The sequence below is a fragment of the Pleurodeles waltl genome, chromosome 4_2 (genome assembly GCF_031143425.1).
Source record: "Pleurodeles waltl isolate 20211129_DDA chromosome 4_2, aPleWal1.hap1.20221129, whole genome shotgun sequence".
Classification (NCBI taxonomy): Eukaryota; Metazoa; Chordata; class Amphibia; order Caudata; family Salamandridae; genus Pleurodeles; species Pleurodeles waltl.
The window spans coordinates 829,981,437-830,003,023 of record NC_090443.1 but is presented as its reverse complement, the minus strand read 5'-3'; the positions used below and the strand labels follow the sequence as shown (position 1 = coordinate 830,003,023).

The 21,587-nt window shown below is 38.2% G+C and overlaps 1 protein-coding gene across 6 annotated transcripts in view; it reads left to right on the top strand.

The window, feature by feature from the left end:
- Window positions 1–21,587, top strand: part of PATJ (PATJ crumbs cell polarity complex component) — a 1,201,300-nt gene that overhangs the window by 336,425 nt on the left and 843,288 nt on the right. For 5 of the 6 annotated variants that reach the window (XM_069232550.1, XM_069232545.1, XM_069232547.1 and 2 more), the window contains exons 15-17: window positions 2,002–2,136; window positions 4,523–4,681; window positions 8,273–8,395. In XM_069232550.1, coding sequence (XP_069088651.1) covers window positions 2,002–2,136; window positions 4,523–4,681; window positions 8,273–8,395 — 417 coding nt within the window. The remainder of the gene's footprint in view (window positions 1–2,001; window positions 2,137–4,522; window positions 4,682–8,272; window positions 8,396–21,587) is intronic. The other variant, XM_069232548.1, reaches the window with a different exon arrangement.

Genomic DNA, 21,587 nt, shown 5'->3' with positions numbered 1-21,587 from the left:
GGGGTATTCACAAAGTGAGGAATGTTTAATTAGATATATAAATTACCAGAAAGATTACTAATAAAGGTAACTAATTTGTTCTGCACATATAAATGAGCTACAACCAGTGGCAGGATCACAGATGTAAAAGGTATCTGATCTATATGAAGGGGTTAAGTATGGTCATTCAAGAGAAGAATTATTTTAATATTATCAGCTGAAACATTGGGCAAAGAATTCATTAATTAGGGATGCAGAAACCAGACTACGTAAGGCATTTGAACATTAAAGGGTCAATCTCACACACATACTATATATTGTCTCTTAACATCATCTAGATAAAATGGGATTATATGAACCATTGTTAAATAATATATTTAGAAGTTCCCATAGGTCAAGTCAAATACTATGGAGGGACCCATGTAAGAATAACAAGCCAGTGCACCATAGAGAATCCTCCATTAGAGTTATGATGAGTTGATACGTGAGCCCAGACTGGCTGAGTAAAATGTTCCATGGACTAGTGATTGTTTATGTAGAGAATGTGGAGAGAAAGTAGGTTAAAGATGGTGAAGATATCTGAAAATGTCTATTTTTTGGAAGGATGTTGTGACAATCATAGAGGAAATAATGGAGTTCTCGATTCGTGATGATCCAGAAGTAGAATTACAAGGCTTAAAACCAGAAACTTGGGATCATGCAGAAGTGATGTGATGAAGGAATGGCCGACACTGGAGTAAAACAGAAATGCCCTTTATTTAGGAACACGGCAGGTGCCAGGTAGCACACCGCATACCTAACTGAAATACAACGAAGAACATAGGAATCTAAAAAATTCTAGAACATAAAACACAGAATAAAATGGTGAAAAAAAAGTATAGGTAAATAGGGTGGTACACCTGCTAATCCTCAGAATCTGGGTTGGTGTAATATTAAAGATATGTTGAATCTGTCAGAGACATCCATGCACCAATTTGTGACCTACTCAGAAGCTTACAAAAAAGACTTTTGTTTTAGCCTTTCAGTCACAAATTAGCGTATAGGTGTTTCTGTTAGGATCAGCACGTTTTTAGTTCTACAGCGTAGGCTGGCGGCATGGAAACAGAACGGCATCCATACCATAACGAGCTCCAAGAACAGTTACATCACACATTATTACGACAGTTGACTCTTCCCAATCCCACCACGTGCCAAACCAAATAGGTAGGAGTTGTTCATGATGTAACATTACGACAAATACAGTGGGGAAAAAGCTGGATATTAACTGGTGACAACCCCTGTAGACGGGGGTTGTGCACACCGTAAACTCTCTTAAGTCTCACCGAAGGGACCTTACATTGCTTAGCACATTTAATGATATTCTAACACAGAATATAGGCCTCTTGCACTGCGCAGGACGGTCTAGAGGGGTCATAGTATGTTTACTTTTGTATTTTTATAAGTAGTTCAGTGTGTGAATTAAAGTCCTTTTTATTTTTTTCAAAATAAAGACACTGACTGAATGGGTAGGGACCTGGACTGCTCGGCCTCAGTCTTAGTGCTCATTTTTGGTCCATGCCCAGGGACAGCAGAGATAAAATACTTCCATGGTCATAGCTGGAACCCAGGGACCCCTGATTACCCTAGTGTCCCCCTTCCCCAAACCCATAGGGAGCACTGAAAAATGCCGGGGCGTTCACTGGGCCTTCAACACGCTGCAAAGCTTCACGTGTCTGCAGTGCGCCCTTGTAATGGAAACCCACGCACCCCGACTCTCAAGTGATGAGTACCCCATCTGAAGAGCAACACCAGGAAGGGAGACAGATAGAGTAACCATATACATTTCTCGCATCCGATGGCAGTTGTGTTTAACCCGTCGTGCTTCAGTTTGTCAGAAATCTCGGGAAGTATTCTGTTGTGTGAGCAGGTAAGGTCAACCATTTCATCTCAAATATACGAATGAGTGGCAGATATTAGCTGTCAATATTTGGTAATGGCCGTACGCATATGCCTGTAAACGTAACCAATATCATTTTCCGGCAGCTACTACCTATTCACACCTTGAGATTAGGAGTTGAGCTGGATTCCTACGATGGCCATCATTACATATCATCTATTGCGGCGGATGGCCCTGTTGCCAAATTTGGCCTTTTGCAGCCAGAGGATGAAATTTTAGAGGTAATATGGAGTGACGTAGTAACTATGCGTTTGTATTTAAGTATCTTAATAAGAAATACCCATTAATAATTGACGTGGGAAGGGAGGAGGATGGAACTTAAGGCGATACACCATATTTTCATATCAGTTACCTGGATATATAATATAGCCACATACTTTTGTATCTTATTTTGCAAAATGTTAGCTACTATCTGCACATCAGTAAAGTGCGAAGCCACCTTTATGTCATTGTATTTTAATGATAAATGCACCTTCTCGGTAAGCGGCTATGGAGCACAAATCCACTCTGTCGTCTTATATTGCAATGCACTAAAATATTTAACTTAATTGCAGATGAGCTACATAAATGAAAACGTGCAGCTTTCTGATTAATTGGACGTTTTCGTCAGTGTGTCTCCAACAGTTGTCGAATCTGTTGTTTGCCATTAGAATGCATCGCTTTCATCACATAGTGCCCAAGGACCTCTCAATTCGTACATGTACTTCTTTTAAAAATGAATTTGCAATGTAACTAGATTATGTACCACCTCCTCGTCACTGCCTGGTCATGGGTAAAATCCTTCTGTTTAAAACTAACATAGATTTTCACTCTGCACAAAACAATAATTCAGCCGAACACAAGCAAGACTTCTAATCTCGGAGCAAATGTAATTTTGTATTTGCCATATAATTAATTCAGGGGCCTCCATTTTCGTTTCCCTTTATTCAGAACATAATTAATTTCATAGCTGTTACCTCCGATTTGTATCTGGCCTGTGTTAATAATTCATCTTCTTCCTTTCTTTGACCATTTTCACCCCCAACATCATTTGCATAATGATGGGTCAGTCATTTTACATAATCTCTTCCATTTCCTCCACCCTGACCCCTGAAACAATCCCCTTGAGATGATCTAGAATCGGTTATCACATTGTGCCTTTTGTAGCTACATGCACTTCTTTCCAGAATCCCGGTAATTTGGGATCAGCCTGCCAGGTACTCAACCATGGCTTGGTCTCCACATCCCCTCCAGCTGTTTTCCTGGACGTCCTGAATCATCATCTTTAGTTTCACTCAAATTATATACCAACAGTGGGAGGTGGCAGATGAGCCATCGGGAATTAGAAATGCACTTGTGTGTAACATGGAGTTAAAAGAGCGGATGCAGAGAGGAGGGAGTAGAAGAGCAGGAGAAACCAGGTGCAACATGTATGGATTTTCATAAGGTCAGTCAGTGCAAACCCTTCATAACTCGCGGAACCTACACATTTGGATTTTTCATAGTATAGAGCAGTGGTTCTTAACCTTTTCACTTCTGTGGACCACCACGGAATCATTATTGGAAACTGGGGATTTTTGATGACTTGAACAGCAAAACAATGCACAAAAAATACAGAAACAAGATTCATCAGACAAATGATTAAATATTTTATTTAATTGATGATTTTTGAAAAAAAAATCTAAATTTTAATTATAATGGGAAAGCCTTTAGGAATTCAATTGAGACCACTCATTGTCCATGCTATAGTTTATTTGATGCATTTGCACTGCCCCGCCAATTCAATCTGAGGATAGGAGCTTAATTTTTAGCCCCAATTTCAAATTCCTACACATTTACAGAACCTTCTAAAGTATTTAATTTTACATGTTCTTCTTTATTTATGCACAGTTTTTTAATTTGTTAATATTTAATTTTCAAAGCATTCCCAAGCCTCCTGTGTAGGCTCTGTGTACACTCATGGGACCCCAGACCACAGGTTCAGAACTACTGGTATAGAATGTTGAACCAAAGCATATTTCATGGTATAAGTAAGATCTGGATATCAAATAGTTTGTTCCACAGATGAGTCACGTAGTGGTGAGACCTACTTATTGGCATATTAAATTTGAATAATGTTTCCCTTTCCTCATTAAAAAGCATTGATAAAAGTAGATTTTCGTGAGGTAACAAAACAGTAAGAGACAATTTTACCTCTGAAACAGGTACACTTTTTCATCGGACAGGATTTGTGAGGTCATAAGCAAAGAAAAGATTAAATCTCATAAGAGCAGAGCATAAAATATCTTTTCAGTTATGGCTCCCACGAAGTGGCTAATATTTTCAAAATTTAGGGAGAAAGTCTTTTTTGTTTTTGGTGTTATTCAAATAGATATTTTGTGTGTGCCTATTTTGAATATCAAGATGATTTTGTGGAACTGATATTGTTTGGATGAGTTGGAATTCAAGTAATCTTATTACGTTTAGTTTCTTGCAGTGTATGATGCTTTCTGCCACATCTTCAGGAGAGTCATAATTCACAATATAGATTAATTGATGATGATTATGTGCTTTGCCGTGCTAATAACATATTGCAATGCTTAAAAATATAAAGTGACTGAGACATTTCTGATTTGTGTGGTTGGATAGGTAAATGGCACTCTGTTGTATGGAAAATCTCGCCGTGAAGCAGTGTCCTTCCTTAAAGAGGTACCACCCCCTTTCACATTGGTTTGCTGCAGGCGGGCATTTGAAGATGGCAGCGAGGCCATAGATGAACCCAAGGAGAGGCAAACCACTGAGGAGAAGGTAAAAATATAAAAGATTCGTCCAGTAACGCCAATATACCAATGTTATGCACCCTGGATCATTTTACTGTTGAAAATGACCACATTCCCCACCATTCACCCACTTCCTCTTCAGAAATGGTATAGGGATTGCTAGATACATATGCGTGGCACTGGATTCACCTCTAATTGTTGCTGTACTTGTAGATGTTCATTACGTTAAATATGTGTTTCCATTTACCTGAAATAGTAACTACTATGAAAATGTAGATTATGCCAAAATCCTAAAATGAAATATGTTTCTTGCCTCAAAGGGGGTAAGCAAATTGCATTGAAAAGAAAGGTCAGATCCGCATAGCTGCACTAGTTGTTCTAATTTTAATTCTCCATTCCATCTTTCTAATGCAGACACATGTAAAGACTAGACAAGCTGAATCAAAGCTTCATATGGGATTGGATAAGCCTGATGATTAATTTAAGTTACCTTAAGTCTTTAGTCCTGTGAGGGGAGAGGGGAATGGTTAGCTGCCTCTACTGTCCTATGTCAACATTTTATGTCTTAGACTGGATGAAAAAGCCCTGGTCTTTGAAACTGTCTTTTTTCTATTAGTAGTACCACACTTTAGTTCTAGCATGCAGTCAGCATGTGTGTGGGTGCTTGGTAACCCACAATCAATATGGATGCTATTACCACAAGACACCTCTTTTTTAAATTCATAAATTATCCATTTTCATTAGGTAGTAAATATCTCCCTGTAACCACATCCCTACACAGTAGGGGGGAGCAACTTTGTCCAAGTCTTTCAAAATGAACGCTACTTAACCCATCATCGGTCAATATCATAGAGACAGCTGTGTATTAGTGAGGTATTCCAACTGAATTATAGCTTTTACCGTTAGTCCATGTTATTTTTGATGGCAAGGAGAGGAGAGATTAGCGTAAACGTAAGTTGTTTAACGATTGTCCTTATTGCAGAATTTCATAACCCATGTCACTTATCAGTGTTAGCTTTAGATGTCTCCACTAGTAGAACATTTCACAGCACTCATGGCAACACCCACAGATGTACTCTCTAATACATTGACTCTATATATGTACTCTGAACACCTATCTGGTGTCCTTTGAACAATGTTGCTATAATGACATCTAGAACACACAGAGATTAGTAACCTTGGCTTTGTCCTATGAACACTGTTATAGACTTGAAAAGATTGTTGTAGAAAAAGAACCTTGATGGCTATCAGAACAACAGTGCAGAAATCTTTTTTATGCATTACATAAAGACAAAAATTACCATGGAATGAGACTTTTGTATCCAGCTTAAAGCATATGATCACTACAAATTAATTTTTGTTTAAGAATTACAGTGTGCTACTCTAATTGTGTTAGGTCTAAATGCGATTGCAAACTTTATGTAGATATTTCATGTGGTACAACATATTGGGATGACTGTGGCTAGTCAGGGAAAGGCACCCCTGAACATGGGCTAGCTATAGAAAAGAATATCCTCTCTCATACCTTACAGCTTCTTAGGCAACAAGAACCAGCTCCTTTGATCAGCATATCATACACACATTAATCTACTTCTAAAGACATTTTTCTTAAGATTTAAAAACTATTGGACCTGAGAGATAGTAGGCTTGCAGTCTTCATATTTGTTAATTTAACAGTTTTAAATTGCACAGTACACTTACAAAAGTATTTGGCTACTTTATAAAAATACAAAAACCTACAAAATTCAATAAATTCATACAGTTAGGAGGTACAGGTTTATTTTGGAACACCGAGTTAGGCTATTAATGATCTTTTGGAGGACATAATGGAAGATATTGTCCTTAAATTTTGTCCTTAAATAAACAGGAAAAGAGTCCCAGAGGTGCAGCATCAGAAAAGGTGGAGTCTAAACTTAGCCATGTGTGAATCTTGGTACCTCTAAGCAAAGCCATTTATTGTTTCTAAGACCTCTTTGTCTATCTGAGCGAGCAAATTGGCCTGGTAGGCTTATTCAGATCCATGGCTTTATATACTATGTGGCATAATCTAAAAGTACTTGTTGAATGAGAGTTAGTGGTAATGTTGAGCACTTTGGTAGTAGGCATGAGAGATGCAGGACTCTGGCAGAACATGTGTAATTTACTGAATTCAATTTATGGTAGTCTAAGAAGCACAACAGTTTTTTTTCTTTTTCTAGTGAAATCACACACATTCTGGTGAGAGTGCAGGAACCATTACTGATGGAAACATATGCTATAGAAATATTTGGAAGTCTTCTGAAGGTCAAGGGATCTGGGGACACTGGTTTAAATATGTTATCATTTATCTTTAGCAGAGAATATAATTTGGTCTCTCACTGTCTCTGAAGGTTTTGAATTAGGCATACATTAAGTGAGGGTCGTATGTGGTGGCTGCTTGTCAGAGGGCAGCATTGAGACACTGCTGGTTAAGGTGCCTATAAGAATATTTTGGTCAAACAGTACAGGTTATCCTATGTGAAAAGGATTTGGGTATAATTGAGGCATTGAAGTTATTGATTTGATATAAAAAACTGACAGCCATCAGGGAGGACACTCAAGGGATTGCTTGATTAGACAGTGGTCGAAGCTGTTTCATATGTAATTAAGTCCACGTGCAGTCATTCCATATCCACTCACCTTTGCAGTACTAAAGTGTAACACTTGTGAATTATCAGGTGACTAGAAGTCACTCTAGAGTACAGAATGATTATTTGGAGGAGATGTGAGGAATGAGTTGGCAGCAGAGTTCCTTAACACCTTTCTAGTACAATTATCAACTTGGGGTGAGAGGCTTGGGTAGCGTGCATCAAAAATAAGTAAGCTTGTGATTTACCTGTAATGTTTATCAGCAGATATTCAATGTATTATATGTTTTAAAGTTTTCAACATTTTTTTAAAGTTTTTGAAATACAGAGAAATCTTACTGCCTTTGGAAGTAAGTTTCTGTGACCGCTCTCTGATAGACGTTATCCTCTACATTGTGGGTTAATTGGGAGAAAGCTTAGGATATGTAATGCTACTGGGGTACCTGTTTCTTATTTCTGCTAGCATACTTCTCTCTCACTGCAACTTTTAGCTCTTTCAAGGTAAAGTTAAAGAAATGAAATATACACCACCCTTTTTTCTGCTATACTGTAGACTTCTTCATGCAATAATGTAAATTACCAGCATTCTTAGCAAAAAATGAGATATATTCATAGAACTGGGCAATATGCATCTCCAGTGTGTTAAAGATGGAGTCATAACAATATCTTTAACACAGTTTACTAGCTGATATCCCAGTGAAATAATTGAACACCACAAGCTTCTTATAATAATGCTAATGTTAATTAGTTGTCTCAAAGCAATGTTTGCAGTCAGTTATGTTCCATTGAATTTTTCATGTGTTAATTTCCTAAAAACTATTGTTTCTCAGTTTATTAAACACAAGTATGATAAGTAATAAGATAGCCTTGCCTTGGCAAAAACCTACAATAAAGTATACAGCTGACCCCTTAGCCAAATGAGCATCTCATGATTATTGTATGTTTTTTGTTTGTGTAATTATCATAGCATCTTAGGTTACCAATGCACCCAAGTCTAATCTTTCCATTTCTAGGTTGAATCTAATGGAGACATTAATGCTGAAGATGGTGAACTTGCACTTTGGTCTTCAGATGTAAAAGTTGTGGAATTAGATAAAGACTCAAAAGGATTAGGATTTAGCATTCTAGACTACCAGGTAGGCTTAAGAAAACATGTGTATACCTCAATGTGTGAAAAATCATCAAATCCTCACTGCACAAAGTGCTTGCTCTGGTATAGTAACTGATAATTAAAGCTATGTAATTGCATGAAGAGTGAATTCATATTTTACTTATTTATGACGTGTAATCTTTTCTCTGTAGATTTGATCTGTTTACATTGGGGTGTTCTGGTGTGAAGTTTTGGGGTGCCAGAATGGTGTTCAATTTCAGTCAACGTTGAATGTCTAAATTAAAACACTAATTCAGACTAAAATTTACTGACCTCACTACACTCAACTGATTTATTGGCACATTTATCTATTGATGAACAGAATGCATAGTAAATTTAAAGGCCTTGCGTGCCTTGTTTGAAGAGGAGAATAAATATTTACTAACTTTAGGATGAAGCTGTCATCTTCAAATACCTTAGCAGAAAAGCCCCATACAGAAGTGTTTATTCCTTCAGATGTTTGTCTCTCTTTTGGAAAATGTTTGTTGGTTAGACATATATTGCAAGTGGACCCATAAAGGCCATTTTTTGTCCCAAACCCTTCTTCATTATATAATTTTCTGTATTAGATATAACATCTACAAGAAGCAGCTGACCATTTCATAGACAACATTTTATTGCTGCAAGAAAAACTGAGACCTGAGGTGCTGTCCACAGAATATTGTTTTGGTCAAGTGCTGAAGCTTGTAGTAGAACTTTGGTATCCATTTCCAAATTGTGCAAGATTCCCACTATACCACATTCCCACCACTGAATAAATAATAAAGCATATTAAGACCAGTTGGTAAACAGGTGTTGTCAAAGCCATTAAGACTCGTCCATGATACCCATTGGCTTTCCCAGTGATTTTTTTTTTTTTTGCCAATGACTACCATGTACATGTTTGAAGGCATGGCGGGCATATTGGAATATTTTTTTTAATATTAAGAAAGATGGTTGCTGCACATGCATGATGAGGCACAGGGAGTTATCTCCGAAAGAGTTTTCCTTAAAGCAAAGAAAAATAATTTCACAATTGCTGTGGTAGGCACATGCGTGTGCCGCAGCCGTCTTTGATTTTTCTTAAAGCAAAAGAAGAATTATTCCAATATGGCCATTGTGTCTGGGCATGCATTTGCGTTGGTAAAGTTTTAATTAGTTTTCTTAAAGCAAAAGAAAAATATAATTCCAACATGGCCACCACATGTACATGTTCATTCATGGCTTCCATCTTGGATTTTTTTTTGTTTTTGTTGCTTCAAGGAAAATCATTGCAATATATCTTCCACGCATACATACCCATTCTTGGGCAGCCATCTTGATATGGTTTGAAATCTGTTTAAAGATGGGTTCACTCATGTACACAAAGCCAGGGGAGAGGGAGGAGGATGAGTGGGGCAAGGTGAAGCTGAGGTATTAATAATTAATACGGGGGTGCATGGCTAGGTGTAGAGGGAACTTGCAATCCGCAAAGAAGCCAAAGCGACATTTGTAGTACCCATTACATCTTACTACTTATATAACAAAACCCATGTATAGGCACATGCCAACTGTCAGTAAGTAAAATACCTGATAAATGCACATAACTGAGATGAAGTGCAGTTTGTGACACAAATCTGTAGTAAATAAGTAAACTTCCACTGCTGTGCATAAGCAAGTGCTAGCATACTGAGGCACATGCAAACATATATCCATTATGGTTTAGTTCATAACAATTGTGTAGAATATCAATTAAATGTGATTTTTGACCACATAAGTATGCATGTGAGCCTCTATGAGCACAACGTTTATTGCATTTTATTAGAGGGCTACTTTGTTCTTGAGTACAGCAATACAAAAGAGGTGTAGGAATCATTATCATTATTTTTTTGTGTTTTTGAATTGCAAGTCTCCAAAATACAAATTGACTTTTGTACTAGAATCATAACCAAATTTTATCTTTACAAAACCCATTTCTAGGTTCCTGATATATGTAGAACAATTATATCCAGGTCAATTGTACACATTAATTATGTTAAATATTAAGTAAAAAAGTAAAATTAATTTGTGTGCAAGCATCTTTCCTTGCTGGCAGTGTTCATTATTTTAATAGGAGAGCTATATTCCCCTGGTGTTTTGCAGTACATAAGTGTTAGAAAACGTTTCTTCTTTACTTATAGTGTGGCCATGTAAATTTCTATACAAGTTATTTTTTTAAAGAAATTTATGTACATATGCAAACACAATATTATTGAAGCAAAAGCAATAAGAATACCGTTTTCTAGTAAAGCCTCATTTTGTCTGCCGCCAGTCTTGTTTAAATTTTGGCAATCAGTGCCAATCAAACGTACCTAAAGATCTATGAAAAACCGTATAAAGGTGTGAAACTAGACTAAAGGCAAAAATGCTAACAAGCAGCAGTCATCATCTAGTAACCATTTTGATACAATCCAAAGACATCCCTGAAAAGCAAAGTTAGTTAACTTTTGAGGACATTCGGTGCTTCTTAAAGCACAGCAAGTGGAATAGAACAAGGAAGTCTAGCTTTCAGATTATTACAGTATAAGATGAACTTCTAAAGAGTTCATCTTATAAGAAATAATTTTATTTATGTAGGTATGAATTTAGCAAGTCACCAATTCTTTCTCATTTAAAAACTGCTTTTTGAAAGGCACTGTGAAGGGACAGAGGCAACCTGTACCTTGTTCCTTGGTGTGAGTAGTCATAAACAGCAGGAGATGCAGCTGTTTGTGCAGATATAAGGATATATTTGCTGCCTTGCCCTGGGCCAAGGTTTTACCTTTGGACTTAGTCTCGGAATCCTGCAGCAGAGCAAAGCTGGATAGCTGAACCGTTTCTCAGCATAACAAAAAACTCTTAACTGGGCAGACATAATTTTCTTGCCCACTTTGTGTACGTCCTCACAGGGCAAGCATCAAGACCCTGTCCCATTCCTCCAGAGTTGGAAAAAATGGCTAAGTCCTAACTTTTTCCAAATGCGGAGAAGTTCCTCCTGTTAAGTAATACAGTCTCTAACTCCTCAGGGCAGGCTGCTAGACACAAGCTCTTTGTCTAGCCATTTCTCCTGCAAGGTTGAGTCCTCTGTGGCCAACAGCAAAGTATTGAATTGAAACGTCATCCTGCTTTTTGAGTCCTTGAATCAGGCAAACAGGAGGCCAAGCACTTGACTATTAAAGAACAGTTCTAGTCCCTGGGTGTCAGAAGTATTCTGGAGTCCTTGAGTGAATTCTCTTTCTCCAGCTTGAATTAGGAGCCTTCCGTCAGAGTCACTAGATCCTCTGGGTTTGCGCACGTTCCCAACACGTCCTCTAATGAACAGCTCCAAGACTCTGATAGACAATTCACAGAGACTGTGAGAGTTCAAGAGGGGATTAGGAAGGGTACTGCTGGGAAGGAGACCTTTAATGGGAAAAAAGGTTAGAACACACAATATAACCTGAAGTAAATATTAATAAACATAGTCTTCCTGAAAATATGAGCAATCTTGAATTGCAGTTTTAAAAAATGAACAGATTTTGTGATGATCAGATACCTGTAATGGAATCAAGATTAATTCAAATAAAACATTTCTTATTCAAGCATGAATTAGAATAACAAGAATATGCATAATAGGAGCATATAATATTGCATCTAGAACTTCTGATCCTATATATATTTTCCTTGAACTGTTTTCAACACAGATTACACTCTTAAAACACTAGAGAAGAAATATTTTTCAATGGGTTCAATAGTTCAAGAAATAGTTCCCATACTTATCAACTCGAATTGTACTAAGCAATTATTCTGGAATGGTAATATGCAGTTCACAACATAAATAAACTCTAGTAAAAAAATTGCATGTCCTGCTGACTCGAATGCCACCATGCAAAGTCAAGAAATGGTTGCACAATAAATAGCAACAGGTTTTGAAATTATCTTAAATTGAATTATACATCGTACCACTTCAAGACCTTCTTTTAAATGTCAATAAATAGTAACACACAATGTATCACAAGCTTTTAAAGCTTCATAAACAAACCGCGCCTCTTGCCGATTCGTGATCAATCATGTATGTGTCAATAAATGTCAGCGCGCAATGCAACTCAAGATTTCAAAGCTTTTCAAACGAATCGCGCCTCCTGCTGATTCATAAATATCCACGTGTATGTCAATAAACACTGCCGCGCAATGTAACTCAGTTTTTCCTTTTTAAAGCTTTTCAGACAAATCGCGCATCTGTCGATTTGTAAACCTCAACGCGTATGTCAATAAACGCTGGCGCGCAATGTAACATGAGTTTCAAAACTATAAACGAATCGCGCTTCTTGCCGATTCATAAACATCCATGTACACACTTTAACAAAATACTCGAGTGCACTTTTTATAACCTTAAAACAAATTGTTGACATAAATAAACGATCAGATCTTAGAATGAGATAATTCTAGATAAAATAAACGGTATTGGGAATAAACCCAAACTACTGTCTTACCACCCAGGAACAAGATGCACCAATGAAGATTTCAAAGCAGAACTGGGAGATCAAAAAGGCCACTGGAACTGAAGTTCTGGAAATAGCTGCTCTTCTGCACTGGAACCTCTGAATAGTGAGCACTGGGAGTTGGGCTGACTCTCCTTATATAGAGTCTTGGCCCAGCCCAGAACCATGCCCAGGCATGTTGCAGGGAAAGTCTCTGGAAGGCCCTGGAAAGAGGCCACACCCTAACCCACTCTGAAAACCTGTAGCAATACCTTGCAAAGAAACAGTATTTGTAAACATATTAAGAATAAGTGTTTAGGATTGAACTCTGCAATGCAAAAGGGTAAAATACAACATATCAGCACAATGCATGAATCATGTTATTTTGAAAGTGATGTTTTTTTGCATTTTTTGACGCCAATAGAACGCGTACTGTTCTGGTGTTGACACCTTCTTCCTGCCGGGCTTTTTTCCTTCATGTGAAGTCTTCCCAGGTCCTGGAATGTTCTGTAGAGGTGGTAATTGAAGTGCAGATTTAACCTCTGCACTAGCCAGTGAATGGAGAAATGATATCACCCAATCCTAACCATTTTCCCATTGTCTTGTTCCCTCTGTTTGTAGCTCTTCCTCTTTGCCTTACACTAAAATTACTCTGGAACTCTTTGTGGGGAATTTACAGGATACATTCACACAAGGATTTCCAAGAAACTTGAAGGTAGATCTTTATTAGAAGAATAGAAGATCTCATCCACTTGACCTCGGTTCTTCCCAGCAACTGATGATATTCAGAACATAACATTCTACTTTCCTAGTGATGACATGTACCGTGTTCTATATCTTGCTTTCAGAATCTAACAAGTGCAAGATTCTACAGCTGCTGAGCCAAATACCACACACCTCCCTCCTTTCACAAATAATGACGAATATTTACAAAATAAACATATATCAGTCTAATAATTACATAAAACACAAAAATAATGACAATTAAATGTAGTCACTTAAATATCCAGGTTTCTTTGTTACTTTACACAACTTCCTCACAATGATGTTACCATCTTTACAATTCTCACAGGAATCAAACACACCTCCTTCCCCTTTTCTAGAAACCACAGAATTCCCTTTTATCATCACTACTCCAAGATTCCAGATGCCGTAATCTTCAGTTTTAATCACATTGTTGAATTTCTTAGTAACACGTATGGATTGCTGAATATCGTTCCATCAGTATTTATCGAAGCAAGTTTAATTACAGCTAGGTCTCCAACTTCTACCTCAGTTTCTTTAGCAGCTTTCCTCCCATCATAATTCCTCCTCCTGTTGCTCAGTTTTACAGCTTCTCTTTCCTCCCAAGAGCTATTTAAATTTTCTTTTCCTAGTTCAAATTCATATTTATTTCCCCCAAGGTGGTTCTACTAATGCATTAGGAAGCCTTCCTTTAAAAAGTTCAAAAGGTGTTTTTCCAGTCTTACCATGAGGAGTAAATTTGTGCATTTCTATTTTCTTCTTTACTTCTACCTTCCAGTCCATTGAATTTGACTTGCCTAAGATTATAGTTACTTTAACGACTCTATTGGACCTCTCAACCAAGCCATTCGTTTCTGGATGCTATAGCACATACTTCTTATGTTGTATACCTCTCTTACGTAAGAATTATGTCCTCTCTTTAGAAACCAATTGTACTCCATTATCTGTGAGCAGAGTTTCAGGGTACTCTTCACTTGCCATGAGATCCCTTAAGAACTTAGTAACATTTTTGGTTCCTATATTGTGCGTGAAACAAATTTTTGGCCAACGGGAAAAAAACATCCAACACCACAATTTTATATATATATATATATATATATATGTATATATATATATAGATTTATTACCGGGATTCTCTGTCCCCGTCATGAAGCCGCCCTGCAGGGTTGGGGGCCCCCGTCGATGGAGGTTGTTGCAGATGGATATATATATATATACATATATATATATATGTGTGTATATATATATATATATATATATATATATATATATATATATAGTTGTCACTTCTGTATCATCTACTGGTATAAGTCTTGAAAGTGTGTCAGCAACCCCATTATCAGCACCAGGAATATATTTAACCTCAAAATTAATTTCTTGTAACGCTATCACCCATTTCGTTATTCTTTGCGAGATAAGATCCAAACCCTTTTTATTAAAAGTTTCAACCAGGGGTTTGTGATCAGTTTTGGTTTCCAAATCAGACTCCAGGACAATTTCTTCAATTTCTTCGCTTCCCAATGTACTGCAAGAGCTTCTCTCTCTCTTACGAATACCTAGACTCCACATCTCTTAGTCCTTTGGAAATGAACATTATGGTGTGTAAACCATCACTGGAAGATTGCTGTTACACACCTCCCAAGCCTTTCATATTGGGATCAGTAGTGATGATAGATTTGTTATTTGGATCAATATTTCTCAAATTAGGAGCTGCACTAAGTTTTTATTTTAATTTATTTTTTTGTTTTTTACATTTTCCCAAACTCGTCTTCACATTCTGCGTCCCAGTAAAATTCAACTCCTTTATGTAAAAGTGATCTCATTTTAAAACTAAGATCAGCAAAGTGTTTGACAAATTTATTGGAATACTCCACCATGCCTTAAAGCTTCATCAATTCCTCCTTAGATCTGGTAATCTCATTTTCATAATTGTGTCCATCAGCTCGACCTTAGGTTTTATACAAAATCACCAGAAATGTCATGGCCCAGATAGTTTATAGAGATAGTATGAAATTTGCACTTTTCAGACTTTAGAGTGAGGTTACTCTCCTCCAATCTCTTCAAAACCTCTCTGAGCCTTGCATCATATTCATTATCATCTTTCCCAAACATGAGTACATCATCTTGATATATGCACACACCCTCAATTGCTTTCAGAGTTTTTTCCATTACCCGTTGAAAAACAGATGTGGCAGAGACTAAACCGAAAGGAAGCCTGACAAACCTGAAACTACTGAAAGGAGTTATAAAAACATATGGTACCTGGATGACTCCTCAAATTCGACCTGATGGTAGGCCGAAGTGAGGTCTGAAGTGCTAAATACTTTCGCTTCTCCAAGAAAGAGTAATAACTCTGAGATGTTAGGTAAAGGCTATTTATCCACAACTACATTTTTGTTCAAATATCCTAAATCTACACATAAGTGTAAGCTCCTATTAGATATCCTTGCTGCAACAACTGGAGCCAACTATTCTGTAGCTTCAACTTCCTCTATGATCCCACTAGTCTTCAACTTATTGATTTCTTCTTTCATTCCCTGACAGAGAGCAATAGGCACATTGCGAACTTTGCAACAAATAGGCTGTGCATTTGCTTTAAGCAAACTTTTATGTTTGTGGTCCCTCAAGCATCCAGTTCTTCCCTGAAAACATTAGGAAACTCAGATTTTATTTTCTGTAAATATTCATCATCCGAGGCTGTTCCTACACAAAACATTCCATTCCTCTCTTTAATAGAAATGGGAGAGTCAGAAGTTGGATCAAGCATTACTTCCAAATCTCCTTGATGAAACCAACTAATAATGCTGTCTCCTTTCTTCGAAATATATATCTTCCCTGAAACCAGTCATCCCTTGAATTCAATTAGACCAATGAAATACCGTTGTAATTTGATGGGTTCACCACCATACGCACATGGTTTTATATCTAGTTTTAATAACACAACTTTGCCTCTTAACTTGGATTGGAAGAAATTGTTTGAGATAATAGTTATTTTTGAACCAGAGCCAAATAATACTTTGGTTGCTTCACCTTCACTAAAATGGTATCTATTGGGCTAGGTTGTTTTTTTCTTCCATGTCAACATGGAGTACTATTTGACCACGTGCAAATTCACCTGTGTTGGAGTTCACAGCCTCAAAATCTTCCCGATATCCATCCACATCAACACTCTGAACTTTAGTTTTTGCTTTTTTTTTTTCCTGCATACCAACCCCAAATGTCCCTTCACACCACATAAATTGCAAATAATTTTAAGTGCAGGACATATTTTGTCATTGGCTAGATGTCCAATTCTATTACATCTATAACATTTACGTGAAGTGGAATTATATTTTTCTCCACTATCTCTTAGTTGTAATTTTGGAATCTTTCCTTCACTACTTGAATCTTTGACTCTTGTTCCCCTTCTTTCCTTATGACATCAACACACTTTATTGAATGTTCTATTCTTTTAGCAATTACTAACATCCCTCAACCACAGTTCCTCCCTTACCTTTTCATTATTACAGCCCAACATAAATTGATGTACTAAGTTACCAAACTTGCACGAGGACGCTGGCTATCTCAGTTCAGTTCTACAGATTCTTCTTCTCTTTGCATTCTCTTATAAAAATGCTATCTTTCTAAAATAGTACATACTTTGGGCAGATAATGTTTATCCATTTTTTCTGCAGGTCTTTTACTCGTTTAATCGTTTTAAATCCATTTCATGAAGGTCAGGTAAATGATCAAAAACCTCCTGACCTTCAGGTCATAAGCAATGAAGTACAGGAGGTTTTGTTTTCTACACTCAAAGAAGTGCCACAAACCTTGGAATACCGTTCAAAAACGTCCTTCCACTTTTGCCACTTTATGGGTGGAGTGCCTGAGGTAGAGAGGAAAAAAGCTGGAGATGGAATATTTTGCATGATAAACTCTAAAACAGTAAAATAAAATATCAAAATTAATCGTATATATTGCTGTCAAACGTGTAGATATTTAGATCAATCCAGGTGTATCAATGGGAAGCACAACATTGAAGTCATGGAAACAATAGTGAGTTCATCACTGAGACATATAGTGTATAATAGTTGCCGAATCAGATATCTTGAAAAGTGTGTGCATCACTGAGAGAAAAGCAGCGTAAGGAAAGAGTCAGATTAGCAAAAGTGTACGTATCACTGAAAGACGTGGCGTTAAACATGTGATGTTAAACGGATCATTGAACACAAAGACTGATTTACAAAAGTGTATGCATCACTGAAATATTTCCTAGTGAAATGCATCCTAGCAATAACAAAATATGCTTGTACTGGAGTGTGCGTATCACTTAGTTATTTCCTGGTGAAGTGCAGCAACAATTTAGACGCCATTTTTGACTCGCGCTGTGCATACATTAGTGCGTCGTTAAGTTGCTCAGAACACTGATAAAGCTGATGATAAAGGGTCTTGTTACTAGGTTAACAAGTACGCCTAGACAGCTGATAATGACCCATATTACATAAGGAACGGCGTTGCTTGGCTACACAGCACTCTTGGAGACTTACTAATGACGTGTGCTGTGTACAGGCAGCGGCTCTTGTCATGCGGCATCAATTACAGGAAAGGATTGACATGCGGAGAAACCTGAAGCCCATCTCCTGTCTCAACACACAAATACATTTTACAGAGGAAACAGAACTCGAATATGAAATACTTGCTTTTCTTGGTTCTCTCATAATCAAAGAAGAGAATGCTGTCCCTTTAGTAGCGCTCAATGTCCCAGTGAAACGACGAATCCAGTAGCCTCACATGTTGAGATCTTCTTGCTTCTTCATTCAAGCATCCTGTCATCTACGCCAGTGTGGGAATCTACTTGATAAATTCATGCAAGGATTTCCAAGAAACTCAAAGGTAGATCTTTATTAGAAGAGAAAAAGAATCCTCCACTTGACATCGATTCTTCCCAGCAACTTATGATATTAAGAACATAACATTCTACTTTCCTAATGATGACATGAACAGTGTTCTATATCTTGCTCTCAGAATCTAACAAGTGCAAGATTCTACAGTTACTGAGCCAGATACCACACCCCAGTTTCAAGATGGCAGAACGCAGCTGCTGCTAGGAAGGTTTGAAATCAGCTCCTGAGCCAGAACCCTATTTAGATGAGCTCTACTCCCACCTGACAAGGTCAAAACTGGTTCTCTCCCCAACTGTAACTGGGGGTCCTGGAACTGAATAAGAGAAGCCCTTTGGACCATCTCCAAGTCAAAGGAGGTAGTGCCAAAGCTGCTGCGTGTTCTACCAACTGTTAATGTCCACTCCCAGATACTTAAGACCTGCCAAGTGGTCATCAGTTTGCTGTTCCCAGGTTATTGTTGTTTCAATCAGGATTGTAAAATCTCCAAGCCAAGGATGTGTACTCTAGCTCTGTACTCAGTCTAGTGGCAGAACTGGTTTTAAACTAGTTCTGACTCCGGTAACCTAAAGTAAATTTTTACAAAGTTACTTTTCCACTTAATCTATCAAAATCTGATTTCACCTTAAATCAGGTTTTGAAAATGATATAACTTTGAAGGACTTTTTCCTAGAATTTCTCAGCAGAGATAGGAAAGAAACATTTAAATCCCATTTGGGCTTTATCAATGAAAGTCTATTTAAGCCTACACAGTGAAGTAGCTTTTTAGGTGTTATTGTGGAAGAGCACAGTACTTCCTTGTAGTATGTGCATTCTCAGGGCCATCACATTGAACTTACAGGATAGGTAAATAGCTCAACTGGGTGAAACTAATTTTACCACTACCATTTTGTGGCCAGAGTACACAGACCGTTGCAATGATTTGCAGAGGCAAGGGACAGAATCCCAATAGGAGCAAAAACAGTGTCCAGGAAACGTGAATAATCTGAGGTTACAATGCTGAGAAGACAAATTTGCAACACGGATACAATACGTCTGATGCAGACATTTGTGTTGATGATACCTACAAAGGTGAAACAAAAATTAGGCCTGCTCCATTTATCTGTTTTTTCAACTTTAGCTGCGAAAAGCCTCCTGGACTATTTGACATTCCTGTACACAAGGCCATACATTGTTTAGCATAACAGAAGAGCTGGACTTTACATGACTTATTTATCAAGCATATCGTCAAGAACTGTGGGAGAGGAAGCTGTCCATAGAGCTCTGGCCTGTCAGTGAGTTGAGCCTGTGGTGAGGGCTCAATAGGGAGACCATAGTCTTGACTTTATTTAAACTGATGAAAATAAAAAAGTGATTGATAGAAAGCTTCAATTAAACTCAACCATTGGCAATAATTGTGGCTGCATCTGGTCTGTTGTTCTGTTTGCCAACCATGCCTCTTCAGACAGGAGCCAACCACGTGCAGGTCAGCCTTGGCCTTGCTCCAGTAGGAAATGTCCAACCTGAACTTCCAGACAAGGTCCCCCCGAACTAGAACACAAGCAGCCACAGATTGTTTTTGGCCTAATTGGGCTAAACAGTGAGGTATAGCTTGAGTTCTGTAGCACAGTGAGCATGGATTCAGGGTCCCACTCAGGGCATAGCACTGAGGAAGACATCAAACTGACAGGTGGAGTGTTTGAATTCATATTATTCACTGATAATAACTCGGAGCCATTTTAATTAAAGGCACTAGTTCTCTCTCACTACACAAACACTTTGTAAGTGTGCTAGAACTAAGGTTTTTAAAGTGTTTATTAGAGGGAGCAGTATAGCATTTTAAGAAGTGTGAAGGATGGAGGAGTTCACATATTACTTGTACTTAACTGTTAGATGATGGCAAACAGTTTCACCTGTTATCATTTACTCAGGAATTACGTCAACCAGATGAAGCTGCATCACAAATTGCCTGTATCTTACTACAGCCTTTCACGTAATGTGGGCGAAGACTTTGTGACAATCTTGTTTAACCTCCTAAAGCATGAGGGGTAGTCATTCAGCTTTTCAGCTTTTCTAGCTCTTTGTCTCTTGATTGCACACATGCATGTAGGCATCAAAGACTACAAAGGGGGGTTGATTTGGGCACACTCTGACACACAGAACCATTGTGCGGGCTGTAGGTCGTACTCAGGTGGGGTGGGCTGCCTGCCTGGGACAGGGTCAACCCGCTTCTGTGCACCGCTGAGGACATTGCACAATTATTGTCTGTGTCACGTGTGGGGGAGTTGGTGCAAGGATTGGCTGGAGACTGGGTGCCCGCAGGGCGTTGAGTGCAAGGTGTGGCCAGAGGCCAGACCCTGTGGCCAACTCTGGAAGTATGGTATCAACATGCAGTACTCGGGAAGTCCTGTGGTGAGGTACTGTGTACGAAAAAATGTGTACTGTCTGGTCATAGACCAAACCCTTAAGCTAACCCCACTGTTCAAGACAGTAGGGATTGGCACTTACAGTGGGTTGGCCACTAGTCCAGACAAAGGCCTTCAGTCATGTCCAGCAGGACTGAGTGTCCTGGGGGTTGGGCTCAAGGCCTTGCAGGGACTAGGCAAGGCTATGCAGCCAAATCCTCACCCCCAAAAACTGAAGGACATGCACAGTGGGGGAGGGGCGCATGAGCGACTGGGCGGTATTGGGCGCAGCGCCTGGCCAGTGACCTAAGGCCGTGCCCTGCAGGATAGATGGGCATATGCTCAACTTTAAAGATCAAAAAACACACAGAAGTTCACTGAAAAAAAACAAAGGTTAAATTGGAATTATAGTTGGTAGTGTAATAACACCTTAGCTTACATTGGAAAAAACTGAAATTTACTGAAAAAGACCATGCTTACAGTAGCTTTATAGTCCGGTGTTGTACTGAGATAAGAAGTAATAGTTAAAGAACGAAAAAACATTGAAATTCAACAGTTATAGTTTAGTGAACCAACTATAACTTGTACCCTTTAATGCATTGCTTACTATCCTCCATATTACATCACTCATGACGAGTTAAATGGCATCAATGATGACTTCGTCGAGACATAGTGACAGCGTCCTACAGGGTTTGTGGGCTTTAATTAATTCAACATGATACACCCGTACCCAG